At 42.7% G+C, this 25,979-nt stretch overlaps 2 protein-coding genes across 2 annotated transcripts; one reads left to right on the forward strand and one right to left on the reverse strand.

Annotated features, from left to right (window-relative positions):
• Window positions 1-3,878: 3,878 nt before the first annotated feature.
• KBTBD2 (kelch repeat and BTB domain containing 2) lies at window positions 3,879-17,674 on the reverse strand. The gene is made up of 4 exons (XM_088521372.1): window positions 17,478-17,674; window positions 10,253-10,791; window positions 6,970-7,135; window positions 3,879-6,587 (listed from the first exon to the last, which is right to left on the reverse strand). Exons 2-4 carry the CDS (start codon window positions 10,420-10,422, stop codon window positions 5,052-5,054), a joined length of 1,872 nt encoding a protein of 623 aa, XP_088377498.1. The 5' UTR covers window positions 10,423-10,791; window positions 17,478-17,674; the 3' UTR covers window positions 3,879-5,051.
• Window positions 17,675-19,512: 1,838 nt separating this feature from the next.
• Window positions 19,513-25,592, forward strand: LOC104570567 (uncharacterized). The gene is made up of 6 exons (XM_010217588.2): window positions 19,513-19,533; window positions 20,393-20,548; window positions 21,305-23,239; window positions 23,592-23,714; window positions 24,218-24,333; window positions 25,494-25,592. Coding segments are annotated over exons 1-6 (2,430 nt in total). The 5' UTR covers window positions 19,513-19,532.
• The last annotated feature ends 387 nt before the right edge of the window (window positions 25,593-25,979 follow it).

Consider the following 25,979-nt stretch of genomic DNA (forward strand, 5'->3'; position numbering starts at 1 on the left):
GGATGCTGAGTAAAGGAATTGCCATGTATCTGGCTCCCTGCAGTAGTGAGCTATGCACTAGAGACTCATTTTAAGGTTCTTGCTCTGATTTTGACACTGTAACTATCTGAGAATGATTTGGTAAATCACTCTTTCCAGTAGGAAGAAACTAACTTTCTTGTGTAATATTCAAATCTAAATTAGATAGAGCTTATGTTTAAAAAAAAAAAAAAAGTTGCATTTGTTTATTATTCTGATCATGTACAAGTAGGTGTTGAAAGACTGAAAAACAAACTTGCACTGTGTCATTTACATGATGTAATTTTGCTTTCTTGCAGGTATTTAGCTTTTATTTAAAAGGGCAGCATGGAAAGTACTCATTAAAGGCAGAGACACTGCGTTACTGTAATGTGATTAAAGATTTATGGAGATTTGCTGCCGGGTGCTCGTGAGTCTTTAATACAATAGTGGAGAGAGAGTGACTTAAGGAGAGCACGCGCAGAGCGTTAGTTCTGACAGGTTTGTGCTCTTGACCACGGAGAATGGTCTTTGTCAAACATGAGGAGTGCAGTTTGGACTGCGAGCAATTTTTCATTACTTCTACTGGTGTCCCTAAAATGGTTAATTTTATCCTGATTACTGAATTCTCTGTAAAGAAGTGGTGTGATACCTCTGAACAGCATCTGTAGTGAGGTAGCTCCAACTCTGCTGTGATGGGACGTGGCAGTCTGGGAAGCTTGCTGAGTACTGCATTCCTGTATAAAATCAGTGCTTAATCGTAGAGCGCTCCCGCTGTAACACTGCTTTCTAGAACTAACTGATTGATAGGAAATAAAAGTGTTTTGTTATTTCCCTGCCTGACTTCGCTGACTACTATTGACAAAAGCCTGTTTACTGTTTGCTTCAGCAGTGGCAGAGACCTCCTACTGAATCCTCTTTCCTTGTGTGAATCCAGATTCCTCAGAAAGCGGCAGTGCTTTCTCGACCAGGCAAGCCTGAAGAAAATGAATTGAGTAGGTATAGACTGAAAGAAGAAGAGTCTGGCCGAAGTGAAGGGTTAGTCCTAGAACAAAGGAGGGAGCAAAATCACTTCCATGCTGCATGAAGCAAACCAAAAGTACTGACAGAGCAGATTTAATTGAGCTCTCACCTCTAAGCTCACACACTCTTAAAAGTGCACCCAAGACTGGGGAGAGCTTTAAAAGCAGAGGCATCCCTGAAAGCGGCAAAGAAAATTAGCGAGCTCTAACGTACTGCCTATTAGAACTTGTAGGCCCTGGCCTTTGCTGCTGTTAACTGTGTCCGTGTCCTGAACTATTTGATGATGTGCTGCATGTTGTGCTTGTGCAGTGTGGCTGCGGTCCGAGGCGCCCGGAGCGGGGCGGCAGCGGGCACCACGCGGCAGCGGGCACCACGCGGCAGCGGGCACCACGCAGCAGCGGGCACCACGCGGCAGCGGGCACCACGCGGCCGCTCGCTCGGGGCTTGGAGGGAGCCTCGGCACGAAGCCTTCGCTGGGCACGGACAGGTCCCGCATGCTGAACACCCCGCAGGAACCGCGTCGCAGCCGCAGCCGCAGCGTGGTGCTCGGCAGCGCTGGGGCGCACGATGCAGGCGGGGGTGCTGCACAGGGCGTGCAGGCCTTTCTTGGGCCCGTGTAAGACAATTCTAGGTGTGCTTTGGAGTAGAACGGAAGAAAAGCACGCGGGGAGGCAGTTATTGCCAGCTCCCTCTTGCCCAGCCCCTCCTCTACACCACTCCCAGCCCCCTTTCACGCTGCACTACAGCTCCAGAAATAAACAATCCCAAGGGAAGTGTAAATGGGATCGGAGGGAGGAACACACAGCGCGGGTACGCAGTTTAGCGGTGCCGTTGTTTGTCTGCAGGTGCAGTTAGTGCTGAGGAACAATGTGCCAGGAGCCTGAATGTCTTAACAGCAGCCTTGAGAAAGGAGAAGTGTTATGACGTACCAGGTAGTGCTTTAAAATAGTTTTTAAAAAACCTTTTAAAATGTGTTTCCCAGAGATTATCCCTCTATCGTATAAAGCTTGACACACTTCACTACCCTAGTTGTGTTTGTTTATTCCCCTTGGAACAGAAGCGAAACTTGCCATTAGCAATTTAGCCTTCACTGCAAAAAGAAATAAGTGAGTGTACTGAAAATTGTTAGTGGGGGTCAAGTCTTTTCATTTTTGGAGGAGGAATTGAGATAGATTGTTTACACCTTGAAGTATGTCAACTAAAAAAGAGACAAACTGACTTTTTGCCTTTGTGGCACTGCTTGAGGCAATAACAAAGTTGGTATCTTCAATCTTGCTCCTAACTGTACTTCAAAGCTAAGCTCATGTTGAGCAGTTGTCTAACATTAGACAGAAGATACTATTTTAGAACTGTGACTGCTTTAATCATCTTTGCTCTATTTATAAACTAAAATAACCACATTTTCTCAGCTGGAGTCTTTGTTGCCACAGAAATCTTTAATTCTGCCCTTATTGGCCATTTCCAGGCCCAGAGCGCTGCTGCACCTGCAGCCTCTGCTCCCATGTATACAGGGAAAGTGCTTAGATGGGACCGCAGCTTTTGGCAGCTCTTTTCCTCTGGAACTGACTACTTTCCTTTGGAAGTGATTGTGAGCTGCTGACTGTGCTTCCTCAAAGCAGAGCAGAAACAAAAACACACCGAAGAACCATCAGAGAGGTGACTGATCTCAGGTCTTAGTTCTGTATTAAATGGAGTACCTGAAGGAAGGGGCTACATGGTTTTATACAACCTAACAGAACGCTCTGAAATGTATTAAAATGCAAACCAGCAGGAAGGGCTGCAGGCTGCCTTTATTGTATGGGAGGCTCCTTAATGGATAAAATCAAGCAGAGCCTTTCAGGTTCTGCAGGACAACAGTGACCTATAGTTCCTATGCTTACGCTCAAGCTGAAAATCTTAGGCGTAACTTCTTGCCAAAAACCAGGTTAGTCAGCTGCTTCCTCTCCAAACCGAAGCTGGAAGTTCTCACAAGCAGAGCCCCTTGGCTGTGGATCACCTACGCCTGGAGCCTGCGCTGCTGGAACGCCTTGGTCCAGGCAGCTCGTGGGACTCGGCTCAGCAGGGCCCACCAGCCACAGGTACCAGGATGCGACACCTCCTTTTAGGTGAGGGGAATTTTCCCCATTTGCAATATCCACCTGTATCCCTGTTGAGTGGGTTCTCCTCTCACCTGTACTCCCTTCCACAGCACAGGTCCATGGCCCAGGCTCCAGGAACACAACATCCACAGGCCCCTGGCCAGCAACTTGCAGTTAGTTTCCTGAGACTGCCCCAAGTCCCTTCTCGCATCTTAAGGAAGGAGGTCAGGTGTCAAAAGCAGTACGATGCAGCTGTGAGTGCAAACCATGAAAAGGAGAAGTTGGCCTTCTCCTCATGTGGAACTACCTCATTATTCTGAAACCTTATACTGCAAAATGCCAAAATATGGCAGGAGTTTTATAGAGGACAGGTTGCTAATATAAGAGTCCTTTCCCACAGCCAACGGCAAAAATATATCTTCCCACTTGAAAAATCCAATTATTTCCTGTGATACTTAACCAATTATCAGGAATATGAAGCAAATAATAAATCTGCAAAAATTCTCATCTCTTGAGTTTAGGTCAAAGCTCCCCCCTCTTACTTCCTGCCATGATCTTTCCTCTTGGCATTAGGTCTGCTGTGCCACAGCCTGGCTCCTGGGGGCAACTCCATCTCCCCCGCGTTGACTCCTGCCCTCCTCTCTCGCTTCTCGACCAGCCTGGGGGTACCAGCAGCCAGACCCATCTCCAACCTCCTGCCACTGAGCGACCACAGAGGGTCTTCAACAACTCCGGCTACAACCCTACCAATGTCATCCACAAAGCACACCCAAACAGCGGTGGATTCAGTCTTTTTTAATAAATTAATGTCATTTAAAATACAGTGCCAGAACATGATGCAGCTGAACATGCTAGTAAGTTTTGTCATGAAGCACCTGTGTTCATGTCAGGTTGGCGGCGCCCCACTAGTGCTAGTGGTTCCTGGGATTAATGCCGGAGCAGCCCTGGGCAGCTGCTCTCCCGCGCGCGCGGCGCAGGCTGTTCCTGAACGGTTTGCTCCCCCCCACGGACGTAAAAAACCTCATAGCTAAGGGATGTCTATACACAATCACACTACAGTAATGCTTGTTATTAAATTAACAGAAAATAAAGACCTGGTTAATTCACACTAAAACTTTGTTTTACAATGGAAAAATACATCAGCAGCAGGAAGTAATATACATGAGCCAATGTTACTGTAATACAGAGCGTGGAGACCGTTCCCGACGAACGCTCCACGGAGACCCGCACTAGGAGGGCTCACAATTCCCATTGCGAGCCCAGCAACTTAAGTCCACACCTGGTAAACTACCAGCTGCTTGGAAGACCTGTATTCTAAACAGACAGGTATAAGTTAGTGAAAATAGAACACATGCACCTAATAATACAGCTTGACTGAACCTGCAGTCGTTGTGCCCTGCATGTTACCATACACTGGAAGATCTACCCTTCCTACCACAGGTAGATCCATGGGATTTGATTCTTTTTTCTTTTAATGGCATTACTATACCAACGTGAATATTAGTATCAAGTGCAGCACAGTCCCTTCCTTAGGCCACACAGACAATTATGTAACTAGCACTTAAGTAGGATGTCCAGGAGTTCAGAGAGAACTGGAAGATACTTTCAGAGCAGTTGTGACATATCATCCTAGAAACAGTAACTACTTTTCTGAAGCTAATTTGCTGAGCCAATACTTCATAGAACTAGAAATTAATTCTTCAGACAAATCAGATGCTTAAGCCTGTGATATACATATATTTCTCCATTATCAGATAATAGTATTTCAGATTATGGAAGCATATCTGCTCATTTCATTGATTTATACTGCATGGCTGCCAACATTAGGGAGGGCATAAAAATACAACTCGTGAAGGACAGGTTTGACATTTCTATTTCCAGACCTGTTCTTTCAGGAACATTTCTTTCGGGGGTAACTGAGCACAGAATTGGTTGCGCGATCTAATTTGGGAGCTATACGGGTGGCAGCGTAACCATCTCCCCATCTAGCTCAAATTCATCGGTCCCGTCTGGCGAGAAGAGGAACGTGGGAGGCTTCCACGGGGACTCCTCGAGGCAGGACGGATAGAGCTTCCCCACAGTGCAGCGGAAGTCCTTCCCCAGGTCCCAGAGCACGCGCTCCGAGATGTGCTGCCGCAGGAACCAGCGGTCGAGCTCCAGGTCATATTGGTACGTGGCGTACTTGGCTCTCTCATTCATGTGGGTTTCTCGGATGAAGACACACAAAGAGTTAGAGATGACGACGGCTCTCACACAGGGGTCCGAGTACCGCTTGGCGGGGATGTTCGCCGCCATCCGCCACTCGTTTTTATTCACGTCGTAGATTTCCACCGTTACGGAAGACCCATCCACAGTACTGCTCGGGAGTCGGACTCCAGAATTGCTGGCGATGTGCAAGCCTCCGATGTAGAATATCTTATCGCCAAAGGCAGCGGCCGACGCAAAACACCTACTTGTTTGTCTCATAGCCATTTCTACCCAGGCGTCTGACCTGGGAAAATAGCAGTACATCAGGTTGTGCGCCATGACGTAGATGCAGTTGTGAACAGCCACCGCCGTGCTCCACTGCCACGCGCACGGCAAGGGGCTCACCATGCTCCACTCGTCCTTCTCTGTGTCGTATCTTTCCACGGTCCTCCTGTTGAGCTCCCCGCCCACGCTGTCCCCTCCAATTGCATAGATATAGCCTTCACAGCAGACCAGTGACGGCTTCACGCGAACAAACAGCATCGGCGTCTTGGGAAACCAGGTGTTTTGCTGAGCGTCAAACCAGTAAAAGCAATTCACAGTTCTGAAGGTAGCCTGGAGTTTGCTGCTCTTGCTGTGGTTGGTTTTTGTGTTTTTCAGAGGGACTTGCCCTCCTGCAATATAGATATCGTTGTCCGGAGTGACGAGCGTCCCAACCTTATGCAAGTCAGCAGGAGGGTTGCAGAGTTTGTAAACTTTTTCTGCCTGGGGGCTGTAACAGACAGAAGAATAAAGACTACCGGGATTCTCAGCAGCAGCTTCAATGAAGATCATCATCTCCTCTTTAGTCATGCCGAGCCTGGGCTTGAAGAACTTGGGCATTGATTTGTACAGCCCTTGCACCACCACCGATTTATCGTTAGGCGGTAAGCCCTGAAACCAGGCTCTCTGCGTCACTTCCGAAAGGGCATCGATCCGGATTTGGCTAAGAACTGAGGACAAATACTGTGACCGCGACTCCGTGTTATATTCTAGCCACAGCATAGCGGCTTCGCGAACTGTCTCCTCCTTCTCCACATTTAAATTGTCACTGCTTAGAATATCTATGAGTAGATCATGGGAGAGCTGCATGAAAGCCTCCTGGTGGTACACGGCTGTGAACTTGTGCTCTACCATTCTTTTCGCGCTCTGTTTCAACTCCTCACAGCTGAAGAGATCGGCAAAACTTAACAGACGCACACAATTTTCTGCATTAATTTTTTTAATTAAGTATTCTCTACATCGCTGTAGCACATCATCTACCTATCACACAAAGAAAAAAAAATAAGTATTACTGCATATAATCTAGCCCTTCACTTACCAGTAAAGATATCCATGCTTATACAACTGAGTTTAAGCTCAGAATACTACATGTATACAAAAATACAGGAGTGACTTAAACTGGTTCCTGCAGATTAAAATACAACTCATGATGTCCAATGTTATAAGCGCACTGTTTTCCTTCTACCCTCTAAAGGGATCTTAAAGTTAGGAGGGACGAATGTGTAAAATACATCTGCCAAGTGAGTGCAAACAGAACAAGAATATTTTGAAACAAATAAAAAGGGGTGTCTAAAAGAAATCAAATAAACATTAATTTAGAGATTAGAAGCGGGTATTTCATACTCAAAATAAGCATTCCTACCTGTAAGAAGCAGGCAGTTTCATAAAGCTGTTCTACCGTGCTGTCGCTTATTGCCAAGTTACCCGTGTATGCATAAGTTATTATAATTTGTAAAGTGGCTGCATCCACATTCCTCAGATGTACATGTGTCTGTTTGCTTTCACTCAGCCCGCTCATGAACATGGCTCTGAGGAGAAATGAACATATTAAGACAAGGACTAATAATAAACACTTCAGTCTTAAATAGCTCCTTTACCATCTTCAGTGATAGTCTTCAGTGACATCCCTTTAGAAGATAAATATTCTTTTTTGCTTGGCTATTTACAGAAGTGGAGTATTCATTCACCCTGGGCTTCCATCTAGCATTTGAAACTGCGCTAGTATAGAATGCTTAAAAAGTGTCAGTGTTTTCTGTATTTTCTATTTATGCACACTATTTTATGTCAATCAGGGAACTGTAACGATGAAAATTTCAAACTTTTCTATGTTAGTTAAGGATATGATCATAGAATTGTCAAGGTTGGAAGGGAGCTCTAGAGATCATCTAGTCCGACGCCCCTGCACACGCAGGGTCACCTAAAGCACGTGGCACAGGACTGCGTCCAAGGGGGTTCTGAAGATCTCCGGAGAAGGAGACTCCACAACCTCTCTGGGCAGCCTGTTCCAGTGCTCTGTCACCCTCAGTGTTAAAAAAATTTTCCTTAAGTTCCTGGAATTTTTGATGCTCTAGTCCTCTCGGTGGCCACCACCAAAGAGGGGCCAGCCCCATCCTCCTCACTGCCCCCCTTAAGGTACTTGTAGACACTGATCAGGTCCCCTCTCAGCCTTTTCTTCTTCAGGCTAAACAGGCCCAGCTCTCTCAGTCTTTCCTCATAGGGCAGATGTTCCAGGCCCCTGATCATCATGAGGGAAGAAACATTCTCCAGAAAATACTGCTTAGACGTACGCAGAAAGATCTTAGATTCTCAAACAAAAGCAGCAGATTTATGCAACCAACGGTTTAGTTTTATCAAAAGGCAGTTCGCGGCAGACACAAGAGTCTGCCCAGAAAGAGGCACAAGCACTAGCACTCCAGCAAGCATGTCTTCTACACAGTTGTTCACAAACACAGCAAGCTTCAAGCTTCTAGACAAAATCACTGTCAGAAAAGAAACATATCAGACTTGTTCTGAAAAAATCACGAAGCATCCCTATTACATCTTTCAGAAAAGCAGAAAGGCAACTTTGAAAAGAGTTTGCTTTCTTTGTGATGCTTTGGAAGCTTATCACTCATACTGCTTTCTGATCACAATTAAGAACTAACTGGATCCTGATACTGTAAATTGGGTAACTTGATAATTTTCTTTTAAATATGTGAAATTCATTTTAGAGTTTTACAAGCACTCATATTTAATATTGACATACTTTTTTTTTTTTTTAAGGAAACCCATGAGAGAGAAGTTGGAAGGGATTTGGAGGGTGCTGTCTGTAGTCCTGCCTCTAATTACACAGGAGAGTGGGCTCTGGGATGAGCTCCCACAAGGAAAGCCATGCCAGAAAGCATCTGATGCTACCGCCAGTAGCAGTACACTAGCTCTCTACATTCTCTCCAGCGCCTTTCCTCAGGGCAAGGGCATCTAGGAGGAGCCTGTGACTGGCCAAGGGAGTACCTTGTCTCCCCTTGCCAGGCTGCCTTTTGAAGGTGAGCAGGACAGCACGAGCAGCTGGAGAGCCAGAGAGCTTGGCTGCAGCGCACACTTCCTCAGGGCTGAGCCGCCCGTGCCAAACTGAGTGGCTGCGAGGACAATGCACAAGCACAGAGAGAGGAGGTGAGCTGCCCAGAGCCACACAAAACGCTGGAGCAGTCTTGGAGACATTCCCTTCCCCTCCAAAGCCTCCTTCAGTGCTATCAATTTTGCATAATAAAGCTAAATTTAGGAAACTGAACATCTTTTTTGTAAACCAAAACAGGGAAGAAAAACAGAACATGTCAAAACCACAAGCTTGATACTCCTTTTAACCAGTGCCAGAACCCAATTCCATAAATAACAAATACATAGGAGATGTGACTGCATACTCTAATGTAGCACACACTGCATGGACTCATGACAGCTCCCAGATTTTTGACTAGCCACCCACACTAGTCTGATCACATTTCCAGTGGCTGTTACTGTACAGAGTGTTGAAACTGAGGCATCTGTAGAAGGCCACCAGCAATAATCACTCTACTGATCATATGGTCTTTGTTGCTAAAAATTGTTCCACATTCATCTGAGATGAAAAAACATGAAGATAGAAACAAGTAGTTTCTTCTTCTCTGGAAATATTAACCCTTGAACAGTTTGTTGCATTACGAGTTAGAGTATAACACAAGAAAGTAGACAAAATAGAGAAGACACTTTGTAACAGCATTCTGTATGGCGAGACCATCTCAGCAAGGCAACAGAATTTGCAAACCCTCTTTTGGAAAGAAAAGCTCTAATTCACAATGCGCTGGTAGATGTCAGTAAGACTAGCTTTGAGCCTTTAAATTTCCTTTCCTGCAAGCAGATTATCTTGTGATGCTAACCAAAATGATTAATCACTGCAGAAAATCCACGATACCTCATTTTCTAGGACATTTTATGAAGTTATCTGCAAAAGGTAGGAGAACTGAATACATCTCATTAACAAAAATTTTCAAAAGCAAAAATAAAAAAACAGGACACTTGGGAAAATGGAAGCTAATGAATTAAAAATTGCAACAGCATCTCAGGAAAAACAGCACTGTTGCATTCCAGCAAGACTCTCAGGCAAGAGCGGAGTTTCTGGCTTCTTAGCTGAATACAGAAAAAGAGATGATTCAGGACAGAAAGCCAGGAATTTCCACAGTACTCCCTACTTTTAGCAGGGGCTTCTGCTGAGACACTTCACATAAAGCAATCACAATGGAACCCCCATAGCGAAGTAAAAGCCAGTCACTATGCTGGAAAACAGAGAAGATCAAATACTTAAAGATTTATTTCATCTAGAAAAAAAGAAAAAATATGAATTGGAAATGTACACATTATTCAGACTCAATTAATATCCCTAGAGAAAAATCATGTGATTTCTTTCTGTACTTATGTAGAAAAACATAATATTTATCCAGAGTAAGTCACAAGATGCTAGAGAATTTTGCTCTTTCAATGTTTGCTATTAATGTTATTTAGATTTTTATTACTTGCTTCATTGATCTTTAAAATGCTCTGCAAATACATTAACTGTTAATCAATTAAGTAATATTACACGCAGAAGCAGTTATCACAGTTTACTTGAATTAATAGATCCTGCTTTGAACACTTACCTGAAATACGAGCTACATGTTGCAAGCACCATCTTATGGCAGGGGAATTCAGTGCCCTCAACAATCAATACTATGTCAGTTAGCAACTGCTGTTCATAAAACGATTTTAACTGCTCCAGCAAGGACACAGCATACTCTGTATTTATCTGCCTCTCGTCCTGGGTAGACATGACTGTATTCCATTAATGTCTTCAGGACCTGAGAGAAAAGTCAGGATCTTTCTGCCAGGAAAAGATCAGCTGGATGTTTCTGAAGCAAACAGGGAAGAAACGGCAGGAGGTCTGTAGCCTTCAGAAGTGATACTGGTAACAAAAGGCAGTTTATCCTGCACTGCTGAGTCAAAGTTTTGGACTTTGACCTCCTGTTAGGTCATCATGCTTTGACGTGACGTCAGAGTCTGCCCAGCGACTTTCAGGAGCTCCTGCTTGGTTCCTGTTCAGCCTCCCAATGATGCAGCAAGTGAATGAGCAAAAGCCAAGTCTGAGGTAGATTTCGTGGTAGCATCTCGTGATCAGTGGCTGTACTTGAGTGACTGAAAGCTGGAAAATAACATTGGTTTGCACATTAGTACTTACTTAAAAATTCTTCCACCCTTTTATAGTTCTCTTTTTTAAAGTGATTGCCTAAAGGGATTATTTCTATGTAGCACTTAAGTACTGGCACAAAAACCCTTGAGGAGAAAAAATATCCTGAAGAAGTACAAAGCAGAAGAGCTTGTACACAAATTCTCATCAAGGCCTAGATCCCTGAATTTAGATTCTTTTTCTACCTTAACAGCCTCTAACCCTGAAGAGTTTGAACAAGCTGTGAAAAGACTTTATTCCTATTACAAGAACTACCCTTTGTTTTCCATTTAATTCCCCTGGATATTTCCTTCAATCACCGGTAAGATAGATACAGTTTTTCTCATTCCCATGTTAAACTGCTCTTTTTCTGCCCATATACTTCTGTCTCCTTAAGGTTATCAATACAAGGTCTTCCAAGAACAGATGCAGTTTCCTACCAGTCCATCACTTTCTAGCTCAATTCCAAACAATTCCATAAACCCACTTATTCCACCTATTAGCCCATCATTTTACTATAGAGCAAGCAGAACCTGAGCTAAGGATTAAAAAACCTGACAATCTGTTTTTCAGTTCCAAAGCAAATAAGCTTTGCTTCATCAGCTGTTTCCAGGGGGCTTTATCTAGTAACATTCCACTTTCTCCTTTGTTCCAAAGCATTTCCATACAGCCAGACAAGCACTACCACTACAGACAGCAGAAAAACAAATAAAAAAAACAGCAAGATAGGATGCTATGGAATAACAGCAGTCAAAACACTTACGAAGTGGTTACAAAGTGACCATAATCTACCAAAGTTTGTTTTCTTGTTCCCACTCTTGAAAAGGGGTCAGATTTTATCTTACATTCTATGCAAACACAGAAACATAATTAAGAATGGGAAATTTTGACAGTAAAATCATTATCATAAAGGACAGAGAACTACATCTATCTAATACTTCACTATCCTTGTCCATTCCCAAATTTAGGAACAACCACAGACGTATCACTAACAACTAAGGCACTGTCAGTAGTTCATGAAGAACATAGAACGCAGAAATCTTATTTGAAATGGCATATTTTAAATTCCAGGCAAAATTACATGATTTAGTACAAGATGAACACTCTAGAAATATGTCAGCCATGTCAAAGATTTACTATTTCAATAGAGCCCTGCCTTTAACACAAATCGGAGAGAGCTCTCAAATTCACTCACCTAAAGCAGATATGCTTAATTAATGCTGTTTTAATTACTACTAGCGTCATTGATCTAATTCTTTTTCAATGATGAAATATACACAAAGAAAATGCACACACGCTCAAGCCCTTAAGTTTTCACTTTTTTTTTTTTTTTTTTTTAACTGAATAACAGTCAAAATAATGAAATCCAGTGTCCAGCTTGTTCTGGTGAAGCCAGTTAACTAAGAGGAAAAAAAAAAAAAAAAAAGTAAAATTAAAGTGTTAATGTTTTGGGGAAGGGAAAGAAGGAGAAACTACTATAGTCTGTATTAACATCCATTACCAGGCAACTCCTGCCCTCATACAGACCTTTGAGTTTCGAATGTCAAAAGTAGAAGTGCATCAGGGAACTCGCTTACCTAAAGCAATGATTTTTTTCTTCAAGTCACACAGCTTCTTTTCACCAAACTAATACATACCCAATCTCTAACTCACTGACTGCTATCCTGGTCATCTGATCATAGCTTAACGTGCAACCTAATCCATTGACAGATTTTGCACTGGACCTTAAATGGCTACAAAGACACACAGACTTCCTAAGTGCGTTAGCTCCATAGAAATAAATAGCTCATGGCTCTGCTGGTATCCAGGGTCTATCCACAACATTGTTTTTCCTGGCTTGAAGTGCAGTTTTAAGTATACAAACTAGTGGACTAAACCTTATTCAGACAGAACTTACTTCTTTCAAAGCTTAGGAAGATTTAACAAGTCATTGATATCATTACTTCATACTCTGATGTAATTTTTAAAAATACAAACATTTAGAAATAAAAAAAAAAGAAAAAAAAAGCACTTTAGCTTACAGTTTTAGCCATTGGTTAACAGAAGAGATCCCATGGAGAAACTGATACACACCTGCTAGTAAGAGCAAAGACAGTTTTGGGAACATGAGGCTGACAGTGGGCAACTGAAAAAGTGAACCTGTCCAACAGAATCCAAATTGAAACTGTGAAATTAATTACTATAAATAGCTGGAACATTTGAGCATGACCCTCAGTGAGGGAAGAGACTGAGGGGATGACAGGAGTCTTGTTGCAGAACATTTATGTGGATGTGAACCACCTTTGACCTGTGCATTCACAGGGCCACTCTCCTTGGCTTACAGCTGACCTGAAAGTGCTTTCTCGCTGTGCCCTGGGAAGGTCCTAGGTACACGTTAAGTACACGGAACCTGCTTTCCACAGCTATGCTGTGTTTTGCTGGCAGGGATAATTGTGCTGAAGAACATAAACTGTCATATCTGTCACCTGAAGCCAGGAGTCCCATCCTGCTCCCTTTTACGAGAACAATACTAAATTTTCCTAGAAGAACAATTTGTCAGTGATGTCTGATTTTAGTTCTAAAATTACTGTTATTTCTATAATCATTTGACAAAGAGAAGTGAAATGGTTCAAAACATTAGGGTAAGTGGTGTAGAAACACCATTTTGTGCAGGCAAAGTCATCCCAGACTACCTGTCTCTCTCGCACCTCTTCCTGAAGAGTTCAAGACAATTTTTCAAGGTGATGTCCTCCCACCTTAGAGCCTGGAAAGCAGACACACTGAGATAAGAAGCCATTTGTCTAAAGCCCCACACTTGCTACAGCAAAACTGCAAAAGGTGCAGTTACCACCAGCCCCAGCCTACGGTCACCCATCGTACTGATGCTTGGTTGACACACAGCACTTAGATCTCAGCTCAATGGAAAAGAGAAGCAGTAACAGTGTTACAAGCTTGAAGATCAACAGTCTTCTGTAGTTCTAGCAACTACGGCCATGTAGCCATTTGTCATTTATGGATGAAAAGATACACGTAGCTCAAGTTAGAATTTCAGTTGTGTATAAGATGCTAAGAGTAAAAATACTCCTTGAATACAAGTTCTATGAAGGAGACTTATCCCTCAATACTACCGTGCCACTGGAAGGACCCACCTCTTTCGCCGTCTTATTCTGGGTAGCTTCTTGAAAGACACCTAGCAGAACCAGGGCTGGTACATGGTAGGTGGAAGGCCACAGCGGCACTGGATTGAAAACTGAACCAAAATGCTACCCAGTGAATCCAAAATACCTCCCCAGGGTTCTCCAAGCAACAAGTGGGTAAGAGGGTGTGTTTTGTTTTACATAATTATTCCTTATAGTTATTTTATTGAAGTAGCTCTAGCACTAGTACATGTAGTTCCAATCTGAAATAGGTCATTCCAAAAAATCAATCATCAAATGTTAATGAGCTATGGGACAGTGCTATTAATTGCCTTCCTTGAATCCGTTTATCTTCTAAGGTCAGGCAAAGACTTATAAACAGATATAACTCTATAAAAAGAAATACATACTGCACTACATACATGGAAGCATTAGTCCTATATTTCAATTTATGTTGTAAAAATAATAATAATAATATAATTCCAATCTGGATAGCAGAGAAGTATGAAAGACATTATATATAACAATATTCCACTGAACTAGAGTTAAGCTTTTGTGTGTGTTTTAAACAAGAAATTTACTTTTCTTTTCCACCTAATAAAAAAGACAAAACAGAGATAGGTAGCCATGTATTTCCTTAGATAAAATAAATGTTTTGCTACTAGGAAATGAAATAGGTTCCTCTAAAGAGCCCACTAAGTCAGTGAGATGAGATGTCTAACTTGCAGTAACATTCTAGGTCTAATACACAAAGATGTATTAGAGTTCCACAGGCAGTTTCCTAACTTCAACCACCTAAGCACTTCTGAAAGTTACTTAACTAACTACAATTAAGACTTCATTAAACTATGTTGAAGGCGGGGAAGGAGGGGAGAAGGGCACTTATTTGCCTGGACATCCAGCTCATTTAAGCAACCTTTAACTAATAAAACGTCCTAAATGCTACTTTTGTGCACTTTTAACCAAATTCTAGTTTCCATCCAAGTGCAGCTTCATGCAAATCACAAGTAAAAACATGTCTAAAGTAGTGAGTCATTCACTATTTTTAAAATAATAAAACGTCAGAATTAAGAACTGAACAACCCCATGCCAAACTACATGAGCATTGAAGGGTGTAGAGACAGTGACCTCTCAGCCATCAATGAAAGTACCAAGTTTACTCTTAAAGCTATGTTCAATTACAAATCAAAGTGTTCCAAAATGCATGTACAAACTCATGGTACAGGGAGAGGATATACAAGAGAATATCTTAATCTTCAAAAAAGATTAAAAAGCAATTATTTAAATTGGTAGACCTAGCTAACAGGTTTCAAAAATGTGAAACAAATGAGAAAAAGGAGTTGGAAGGTCTAGTATCAGATTTGCCTCCCTGGTAGTGAGAAAGAAATGGGTAATTGATGAAGTAGTTTCAGACTTGGAAGTTTTCCTTTCTTCCTGAAGCCATCAAAACAGTCACTGACAGGACTGGAATTCAGAAACTTGAGGGCATCAGGGAGACTATATCTGATAAGACAATCAAATAAAACTCAGAAAGGACAAGTTTATTCCTATGCTGTTTTTATCTTGAAAATTACTTTTCATTGCATGCAGGACATTTTTTGACACATATTATGCTTGAGACTGAGGAGTCAGAACTTCAAGGTAGGTACATTCCCTGAACCTAGACAGAAACTAAAAACTGCAAGTGTCAAACTCCAGATTAACAATATGCTTGGTCACAGCGCACTCCTAAGTACCTGTTTCTGTTTTTTTCTGCTCGTAAAGGAAATTATACGGTAATGGACAAACCTGCCCAGAAATAAAATCACCAAGAGATAAACCAACAATCAATCTGGCACCCGGCCTTCCAAGAAGAGCATAGGTACAGTTTTCATCCCCAAGGGTACTTCTGCCTTGTAGAAAGGCTTGTCTTGTATTAGTAAACCTTGGTAAAAAGTGAGCCATGGAGTATGCAGTGATGCCCAGCCACATATGATGGAAACAGAGAGCAAGTGTGTTTCCACTGAACTCTAGAACATTAAGTTGTTAAAGGAAAAGGACCAGCTTTATTAAAGTGAGTGATGTACACTCGTAAATTTGAGTTGAACATCATCATACTGTTTCATAGGGAATATTTAACCTACAAATTCAAGCATCTCTAAATTAAGAAATTAGGCTAATAATTAGTGTAGCTTAAGTAATCATAAATTGCTTCCTGAAAGGTTAGACTCATATAATGGGTACCTCATTCACATCCATTTATTCTCAAAATGGAAGAGCTACTAAATTGAGGATGAGACATGAACAAAAACCTGCCTCAGGGAAAAAAAAAAAAAAAAAAGGCACAAAATTTTAGGCAGGAAATACTGAATAAACAAGCAGCAAAGTCCTTTTCTCACTCATTATCAGCACCTTGTACAACTATGCCTTTTTATTTCACATGCAAAAAAATCATTAGATAAAAGGTGCAACACCTACACCCAGATCATGAGGTTACAGGATTTATCTGAGTATCTTAAATACCAAAAATTATTTATTTCTCCTGATATACTTGGAAAAAACTCTACTAAGTTGATTAGGAATTTTAATGATCTCCTAACTGCATCATCCTAACAAAATGCAAAAGGAAATAATCCTAGATGAACTCCAGTAACTCACAGAAATTTCTACTGTGGGCCGGCACTAGAGTTGCTGAAACTGACTAAATGAAGGAAGGAGGGAATATCATTAAGGTTCACTGTGATCAAGAAGTAGTGGCAGGGGGGGGAATAAGAAAAAAAGTCATGGTTTTGCAGGGAAACCTCTAAAAATACAGGTGCTAAACACTGTATTTTATCATGTAAACACTATCCAAATCTACTTTTAAGTTTTCACTAAAGTTATTTCAAAAACAACAGGTATCTATCTATCTATACCCTGTAGTCTGTGTTTTTAGTAACAGAAACACTAAATATTGGAAAGTCTTGCACATGCAAGCGTTTGATTTCAAAGCTATCTCGCACTGTCTACTACACGCATCCAGTCAATAAAAGTTCACCAGGATTTACTGTCACCTTCAAATCGCAGCACCCTCACCCCCTCGCCCTCCCCGGACACTACAGGCACTGGTTCACGTATCAGACATATGGGTAAGAAACGCGGGTCATTCCTGAGCAGCAGCAGTGCCCACTGCCGCTCGCCTGGACGACTCTATCCCACCCGCCCTTGGGACATCTCCAGAGACGGGCACATTACCACCCACTTCCCCTTCCCGACACCAGGTGCGTGCCGCGTCCCTCCATTTCTCCACTTCCCTCCTCTTTTTGCTCAGGATGCTCCCTGAACAACCCAAAGGGAGGGAAGGGCAGCGCAGCCGTGCGGGGGGGGGCAGGCCGGGGCCCGGCCCGGGCTCTCCACAACGGCATCGCCGCCGTCCCCGGGCCGCAGAGCGGGGGGACACGACGGCCCGGGAGCCCCCGCGGGACGAGGCCGCCGCGCGGCCAGGGCCGGGCCACCCCCGCAGGCCACGACGGGGGAGGGCCCCACAGGCGGGCCCGGCGGGCGCCGCCGCCATCGCCGCGGACAAACCTCCAATGGCCGCTTCCTCTTCAGCCTCGGCGTCCCGAGCGCGGACGGCGCGGGGGGAAGCGGGGGCCGGAGGATCCGGTGCCGTCCCCCCTTCCTCCTCCTCCCGCGCTGCGGAGGCGGCGGCCACCAGGCGCGCAGGCGCGGCGCGTCCCCCGCCACCTCCGCCCGGCGGCCGTTACGAGCCGCCGCCGCCGCCGGCCCCCAGCGCGCACGCGCGCAGCGGCGACCGTTGGGGATGGAGCAACCTCGCGCGCCCCGTCTCGAGCCCGCCCCCGCTTCCTGTTCCTCCCGCGCGCCGCGCCGCGCCAACAGCCCCCCCCCAGCGCGGTCAGTGCGCATGCGCAGCGCCGCCGCGCGCCTCCTGCTGCCCGGGACCGTTAACGGTCGGCGGGCGCGCGCGCGCCTCATCGCGTCCCTCGTCTGGGCGGAACCCCCGCTTTATTTATTATTATTTATTTCCTGTGGTTCTCCCTAGCGCCTAGACACCGTGCGGCTCAGACAGTCATTCGGACAGGCGGCGGAATCGCAGAGCTTGGTTTTGCTTTTACGGAGTGTAGCTTGAGGGGTTGAGGCTGCATCCAGAGAGAAGCAGCAGGGGAAGGGGAGATGTCCCGAGGCTGGATAGAGAAAAGGGAAAATCCTGAAGTAATCAACTCTAAAAAATAAACGAACAAACTGTTGTTCCCCCCCGCACACACACACCTCCTTTAGGCCCATTTGTGTATTTCAAATTTTGTCCTTCAAGAGATAGGCTGAAAACTTAACTCAAAGATAGGTGAAAAGCTCAGCCAGATGTATCTAGGTTTGGGAGGTTTAAAGAATCCCAGGCAAGTCACAGGAATGATATCTAAGTGCAAAATGAGAGGGAAAGACTTGATTCAAGGAGGTGTGAGAACAGCAAGATCAACAGCCCTGCCCTTACAGAGCTCATTTCATGATTTACACCCTAGTGCAAAGGACAAGCATTTTTGAAAAAAAAAAAAAAAAAAAAAAAAAGCAATAGGAATAATTTCACAGCTTAGCTACATAGATCATATCTAAGCATCTGTATTTCTGTCTTTTTTTCTCTAATTACTCACATATGTGCATTACACACTGTGTGTCCATCCCTCTCTTGCCATCACTCAACACTGCTGGCAGTGGTCGCATTCGCTCCCTCCCTCAGAAGATATCTCAAGTTGTGAAGTGGCAACTCAACTTACATTTCCTGGAAGACCCAGGCAGAGCCAATTCATAACCATATATTTCATAAATTACTGTTTTTTACACACAGCAGAGTACATTTGGGTAGAGCAAATATTTCCCTAGCTCATATACAAGAAAATCACAGCCACCTGTCCGATTAGTTGTGTGCAAGAATAGAAGAGCATTGCTTCTTGCGGTCACACTGAGCAGCTGACAAACTTTAAAAATGGGTGTAAACTTAATCTGCTTTCCGCATTTTGCTTCTACAAGCAACGCCCTTCACAGTGGGGCTTTAGGTGGAACATTGGTAGCAGTTTTCTTTGACAGCTAGGGTATTCTTAATAGGAGCTCCAATGTTACATATGTAACTAAAGGCTAGATACATTGCAATGACTTATGGAGATAACTTAAAACACTGGCAAGATGCGCCTAGACCGCAGCTGCTCTTTCCCATGTTTTGATAGTTCCTCCCACTGATTGATGGAGAAGTCCCCACCCCTGCAGTGCAATTAAATGGGCCTCAGGTGGAAGAGGGGGTGGACCCCAGTAGCTGCCTTCCATAAAGAAGTGAGCCCAAAGAGGATCTAGCTAGGTTCTTGTGGGGTTCTGAGTAGCAGTGCAGACCTTTCCTTTGAGGGGTCTTAAGGGGGAGGAGGAGAGTGTGTTTTTTTTTTTTTTTTTTTTTGGTCTTTATTTTGTTCCCCTTTTTCTTTATTTGCCAGAGTTATTTTGAGAGTCTTGGTCTAGTAAAATGAGGGGAATTTGTAGGGTTTTGGTGCTTGTGTGAGTGGGTGGACTGTTCTAGATGGAAACTGAAGAGGGCTCCAATGTTCGTGGAAGCTTTCTCTAGGCGTGAGCTGTGTGTCAATCAGTAAGAGGTTTTAACTTCCCTTTTACTGCTATGATTTCAAAGTTCTTTAAGTTCTCTAAATAGCTGAACTGCTTCCTTGGATTGCTTTCTTTCTTTCTTTATAATCTATGGTAGTATTATCAAGCAGTCCCTTGGAAGCAGCTAAACTTGCTGTATGAATTAATGGAAGAACTACAGAGACATGGGGGAGGGTTCTGTCTTACCTGTGAGTTTTTATATGGCTCTTAATGTGATCTGAAGTGCAGGGACTTTGTTTTTCCTGCTGCTTGTCTCAGGGTTTAAGCATGTGATGAATAAGAACTCAGTTTGTTATGTTAGCAGTTTCTGATATTTTCTAAATGTAATAATAGCAAATCAATAGGACTCTTACTGTGAGCTCAGATACTGCATGAGTGTTGGTATCTACAAATACTCTTGTGAGATATCAAACCTTTGACTGTGAAGAACTTCACTGCTCTGCCTAGTTTTAGTTAGATGCTTGTTGATCAAGACTGTTTAATCAAATATTTAGCTTTTAGTTGGCTGGTGTGTTGCTCGTATGGCTGTGTGTCTGTAGGACTACATTAAAGTTATTAATCTTGTGATTCTTTAAGAGGAAGTTTTGGAGAAGTCTGGATGAAGTTGGGCTGAAATATGGGGAGCTGTAAATAAAAGGCAAAGTAAAATCTTTGTCTCAATAGCAATATCAGTTTTTCACCTTTCATTTAGTGTCCCAGTGTCCCCTTCCAAAAAGGTGGTGTTTCTTTGGGCTAGAGGTGAGAATAGGGAGAGACATATCTGTTGAATTCTCATAGGGCAGGAAACTGACAAGTTCCAGGTAATATTTTAGTGGCTAATCCTTGTCACTTCTTTCTTTTAGTGTTTAAAAAAATGAACACTGCCTCCACCTCAGAAAGTGGATCGTATTCCACAAGCCATACAAGACCCTTCTTTTATGCCCAGCCAACAGCACAACAGCCTTTTCCAAATCCGTGGTACCTCAGCCATGCCTATCCATACTGTGTACCTGCACCAGGTAAGGTAAAGGAAAGCCATCCAGAGGAATTCTGTTTGGTAAACAAGTACTAGAGGGGAGGAGAGCTGTATGCCTGTTTAGAAGCTTCTTAGGGTTTAGAGTGGAGTTAATGTAATCTTCTACTCTTCAAAGATCCCGTTTTTGAAGTTTGTTAACTGTGTAGTGTTATTGAAAGACCTGTTTCTGCAGGATGGAAGTTAAGCAAAAATTCTTAACTTACAAGGCTCTAGAATATGCCAAAGAATGTGTGTAAATGACCTTCATGATGTACACATGCATATAGCATATGTAAATATAAATAAAGTACACAAATGGTATTGCTGAACATATAATGCAAATAGTACAGCAAATTATTAGCTTACGTATAACTGGAGTTGTATTTTAAAGACAACACTGGCTTGGTGTTCCAGAAAACATGGAAAGCTGATCAGTTCATGCTTCAGGGACGGAACCAAAGTTGGATCCAGGTGACCCTGTGTGTGCTGGGGGATTGGACTAGATGACCTCCAGAGGTCTCTTCCAACCTTAACCATTCTATGATTCTATAGTTACAAACAGGAGCTGCTCCATAACAAGGAATCCTCTCAGAGGTTTCCGTACAAGACTGGCTTTTCAGTGCTGACAGTTGAAGTGTATCACTCTGAGGGTCAGATTTTGTAGAGATCCCTGCATAGGCCAGCAGTTATTCAGAACAATTTATTTTGGAAGGATAACTTGTGTTGTTTGTTTCTTTCTTTCTTTATCCCTGTTGTCTAGGCTTCCGAAGTGGAAATGCATATTTTCCATTTTATTCAGTTGCACTCCATGAGTACCCTGGATTTTTTGTTCCACAGCATCCAGTTCATGCAAGAATTAACAGAAGGGCTTATTTTAATGCTCCCTCACCTTCCCCTATGTTTTATCATGCAACACGATTTAGACACTATAGTACCTCTGGGAAGAAAACAGAGACAAAGGAAACACAGACTGATCCTAGACAGCCTGAAAACAAGCCAAAAAAGCATCAAGATGTCCATATAGAAACGAAAGGTTGTGATGCAGGAAATATGGCCTGTGTTTCTTCTGGTGTAGGTACAGAGACTGAAAGTACTTCAGAGAAACAAGATTCATCTGGATCTTCCATTGTGGTAGACAGAGAGTTCCATAATAAGAGCCCTTCCAGCTCTGCACAGTATAGAAACCTTCCTTCTGGAAGCTATGCCTTTGAGAAGGAGGAAGTGAGAATAGAGTATGGGAATGGCTCTCCAGCAATTCAGCTGTGGAAGTCCTTTAAAGAAACTATTCCCTTGTATGATGTGACAAGTGGTAAGCCAGTCCCAGAAAATATAGTGCAGCGTGACCTTTTTTCTGTTAGTTCATGTGAAGGAATGATATATGGCCCACATGAAGGGGAGAAATTGGTGCCAGGAACTTATATAGATGAGAGAAAACCTGTTCTGCCTTCAAAACAGAGTGTTGAAGCTGTGCAAGAAAAGGAGAGCCAAGAAAATGAGGCGAAGCGAGATGCAGAAAAGCAGATGACTGCAAGTCAAAGGGTGAAATCTCCTCCAGGTGAAGCTATGGCAGTGCAAATCGAGTTGGCCAGGTCTGTTGGCATTGATCAACCAGTGGCAAGACAGGATGTGCTGGTAGCCAAGAAGTCTTCTAGCTCTAAAAGAACTGCAGGCTCAAAAACCTCTCAAGAAGAGTCCAGCCTCCAGCAATCAGGACTACTTCCATCTAGTATGGAGGTAATAAGTGACTTGAGTTTCCAGCAGAAAAAGCTGAATCTAAGCCACAGTGTGACTAATGAAAGTCAAACAGATAGAAGTATTTGGTGTGACGAGTCAGTGGAGAAGTATGTTCCTTCTAGCAGCTGGCTGGCTTGTTTGGAGGGCATGGATGCAAATTACAGCTATGATGTGTGTTTGCCCCCGCGGAAACGTCGAAGCGTCCTCAGCCTCTCCTCTGAGGAGGTGTCCTCTAGGGAAGAAGGTTCGTCGCTTGATAATGCCCCAGTGTCTTATTTTGTCCCTGACTATGTGCTTCAGAAAAGCACGTACGCTTTCCAGAAGAGTACAGAGGGCTTGGAGAAAGAGAAAATTAAAAGTGCTGGGTCCCTTAATGAAGATGAAGTGGTCATAAAGGAGCAGATGAACAGTTTTGATAGCCAGGATGTCACTAAACCTTCACCCATGAAGACTAAAGAGGATTTAGGTAAAGGCAGGAAGCTGGTAGCCCTTCCTAGGTCTTCGAGCATGAAAAAAATCTATTCTCTCAAGAAAAAAGCTGCTAAGCATTTGTCAGAAGCTGAGGACTCGGAGGAATATTTTTTGAGGGGAGAAGAGGAAGAGGAAGATGGAGAAGATGATGAGGAAGAAGATGAGGATGAAATAGAGTATTTCTTTCAAGAAGTTACACCATATGGGGTCTTGATGTCTCATAGAGGAAAGTGCTACCGACAAGTTGGCCAGAAGGTGTTTTGGAAACAGCCTAAAAATGCTATACCAGCTCAACTAATTAGCTGGCCTGCTCGAGAGAAAATAAAAACTAGGAGTGGGCTTGGTGAAAGTATTGGCCTAGTCTACAAGTCAAAGGGGAAGGAACAGGATGAAGTTGTACACAGTGACTATGGATATTATGGAAGAAAGAGGCCTACAGCAGAAAAAGAGGAATTTGAACACAAAAGAAAGCTGCAGAAGCTCTTGGGAGGTAAGCTGATCACTGAGGAACTGGTGCTGGTTAATGGTTAGAAAACACAAGGAATTCCAAATTGGAACTCCAAATTGTAATGACCAAAGAATGTAGTAACCTCAAGTTACCGTGAGTGGTTGAGGTCTAATAACCCCATGGTTCTTAGTGTCCTTTATGTTCTTAAACTTTTATTACATTTGAAGACTTTCTACAAAGCTGTTTAACTTTTGTCTTTAGAAAGTTATGCTCTTATTTCTTAACAGACTTAAATTGGATTCAGTGACCTTTGTGTTTAGCCTTGTATTGTGGATTAAATAATATAACATTAGCAAAGGTAGATGTTGACTTGAAGTGGACTCTCCTTACTTAGGAAGGCTACTAAGGGAAAACATGGTGATACCAGCTGAGGAGTTTTGGATCAGCAGTGGTGCTAAACCCAAACTAACCAGCAGAATGCAAAGTCTCTCACCTCCAGCCAAGAGCAAAGAACAAGGTACCAACCCTTTTTCACTGTGTTGTGTTCTTCTTGTTCCTTTAGCAATGATATGTGCTGAATTTGACTTCTATAACTAGACACTTAAAGTGCATGACTTCATAGAACCTCAAGCAACAAGTTCTATTTTAAGACAATAGTTAAACTGGGTAACTTGACCTGGACATTAGTCAGTTAGTCCTGAACACCTGAGTGGTGAACAGGAGCAGAATTGGCCAGCCCTCATTGGACTTTTTTTCTTCTCTGCTGCATGAATATCTATGGAAGCTATCAAAAGATAATGCAACTGGAGTTATGGTTACATAACAAGCAAATGTTGCAGAAAAAAATCTTGCTTGGCAGAGGTAATAGCAGGTTTAGCTGCTGCTGAAATGGGTACAAAGTAGTATACAGGGAAAGGAAAAAAATAAACACTGTTTTTGAGAGCATTAGGGAAAAAATCAAGCTTAATTTGCTTTACTATTGATTGAGAGAATTAAAACCAGCTGTGTCTGGCTATTTAGGTTGCCTGCCTTCGGTGAAGCCAAAGAAGAAAAGAATAGGCAAGCCCTCTTCCAAACACAGAGACAGAAGGTGTGAGGTGGAAGAAGTGGAAATATGGGAGATGCCTAAAAGTAACGTACGCAAAGGTTGGTATACTGATACCAACTGTGCAAATAACTCTTAAACACCCTGTCACCATCCCAAACCATAATGTTTCTCAGTTTGTGATTTGGGAGGCTATTGGATCATCTGTGAAATGACAGTATATGCAAACAAGATGAGGAGAGAAAAATGCTAAACTTTGAACACAAGCTCATTTTGCTATGAAAATTACTGAATAGGTAATGTTTCTCTTTCAAAATACTATTTTAGCTTAGTTCCGACAGATTGCTTTATACTAAAATACTGGCTCCTGGATCACTTCTTGCAGTGTATGTGCCTCTACCTGCAGGACTAGCTTTGCCAAAATATTGCAATATGGTGCCTCACCAATGCATATAGGTAGTTCTAAAAGCTTTAAAAACCTTGTAGAGTAGAATCTTGTTGATGCTTTAAAGGAAAGAGAAGACTAGAGGGGCAGCTGACACTGACTATGTAGGTTCAATAATAAGCTTTTGGTGCATTTGTAGGAGACTTAGAAACCAAAAAAATCATATGTATAAGAAGCTACTTAAAGATCAGAGTTTCTTCTGGGAAAGAACAGCTTGGCTAAAGCTAACTACAATATCCAATGAAGAAAAGATGTTGCTTTTCTCCCAGTCAACAAAATATTAACCAGATAACTCTTCATACTTCTACAGAGTTTGAAATGGCTTAAAGCAGTTCAAGTGTCCCATTAGTCTAAATTATCAGTCCTCACATCTGATTATTAAACTTTATTTTTTTTAAATAAAACTAAATATTTTAACTTTAATGGCTTATCTCCTGTAGTAAGAACAGCTAGGAGAGCTTGTAATTCTGCAGTTATCTGCTGTATCTTTTCCTCCAGAACTAGTTAGTGTCTTGGATGCCTGCATAAGCTTCAGTGTGGTTATAGGGCACAATGAAAATGTACTTGTTTGATTGGGAGTTTGTTGTTGGTGCTGGCTCTGTGATACTGGTCCAGCACCCTTCCCTAAGAGTTCATCCTTGTGTGAACTGAGTATGTAGTTCTAATCTCAGCTGCCAGTGTCTGTCCTCTCCTTCAACAAGAGCAGTTACTGACACCTAGTTTTCCTTTAGAAACAAACTGACCTATGCTGTTTGGAGGTAGAGGGTGACTCGAGACTGATTTGATGTATATCTTTTCTCTTTAAGGGCATGGAACAAGAAGGTCGCTCTATAAGAGAAGATAACGCCAAATATTTGGGCAGGACGGGAAACACGATAGTACTTGAAGTTTCTGTAAATCCATAAACCAATTTAATTTTGTGTATTTTGCAAGTTGCTGTAAACTCATAAAGGGTAATGAGCAACAATGTAAAGACTGAGAAAGCTATTAAAAATAGAAATAAGTACTCGATGTTAAATTAAGCCAACTTTTGTAAACAGTGCACCCACTATTTAAAAAATAAATTAATTTGAATTGCACTCCAAGACTTGTATTCCATCTGTACATGGAAGCAAAAAAGCTTCTGCAGGGATGTATGCCTATGAATGCTGCTATTGTACAGCAACTTCCTGCTCCTGCTAAACTCTGTAGGATTGATGCCTGTAAGTTCATTTCCTCATAGTTTGCCTGCAAGGTGTAGATCTAAATGCTAGATTCTCTTCCATCATCAACTTTTTTGTGAGGCTATTTCT

Source organism: Tinamus guttatus, unplaced genomic scaffold, assembly GCF_059628265.1.
Source record: "Tinamus guttatus ecotype Peru unplaced genomic scaffold, ASM5962826v1 Tinamus_guttatus_pri_ptg000119l, whole genome shotgun sequence".
In the NCBI taxonomy this organism is placed as follows: domain Eukaryota; kingdom Metazoa; phylum Chordata; class Aves; order Tinamiformes; family Tinamidae; genus Tinamus; species Tinamus guttatus.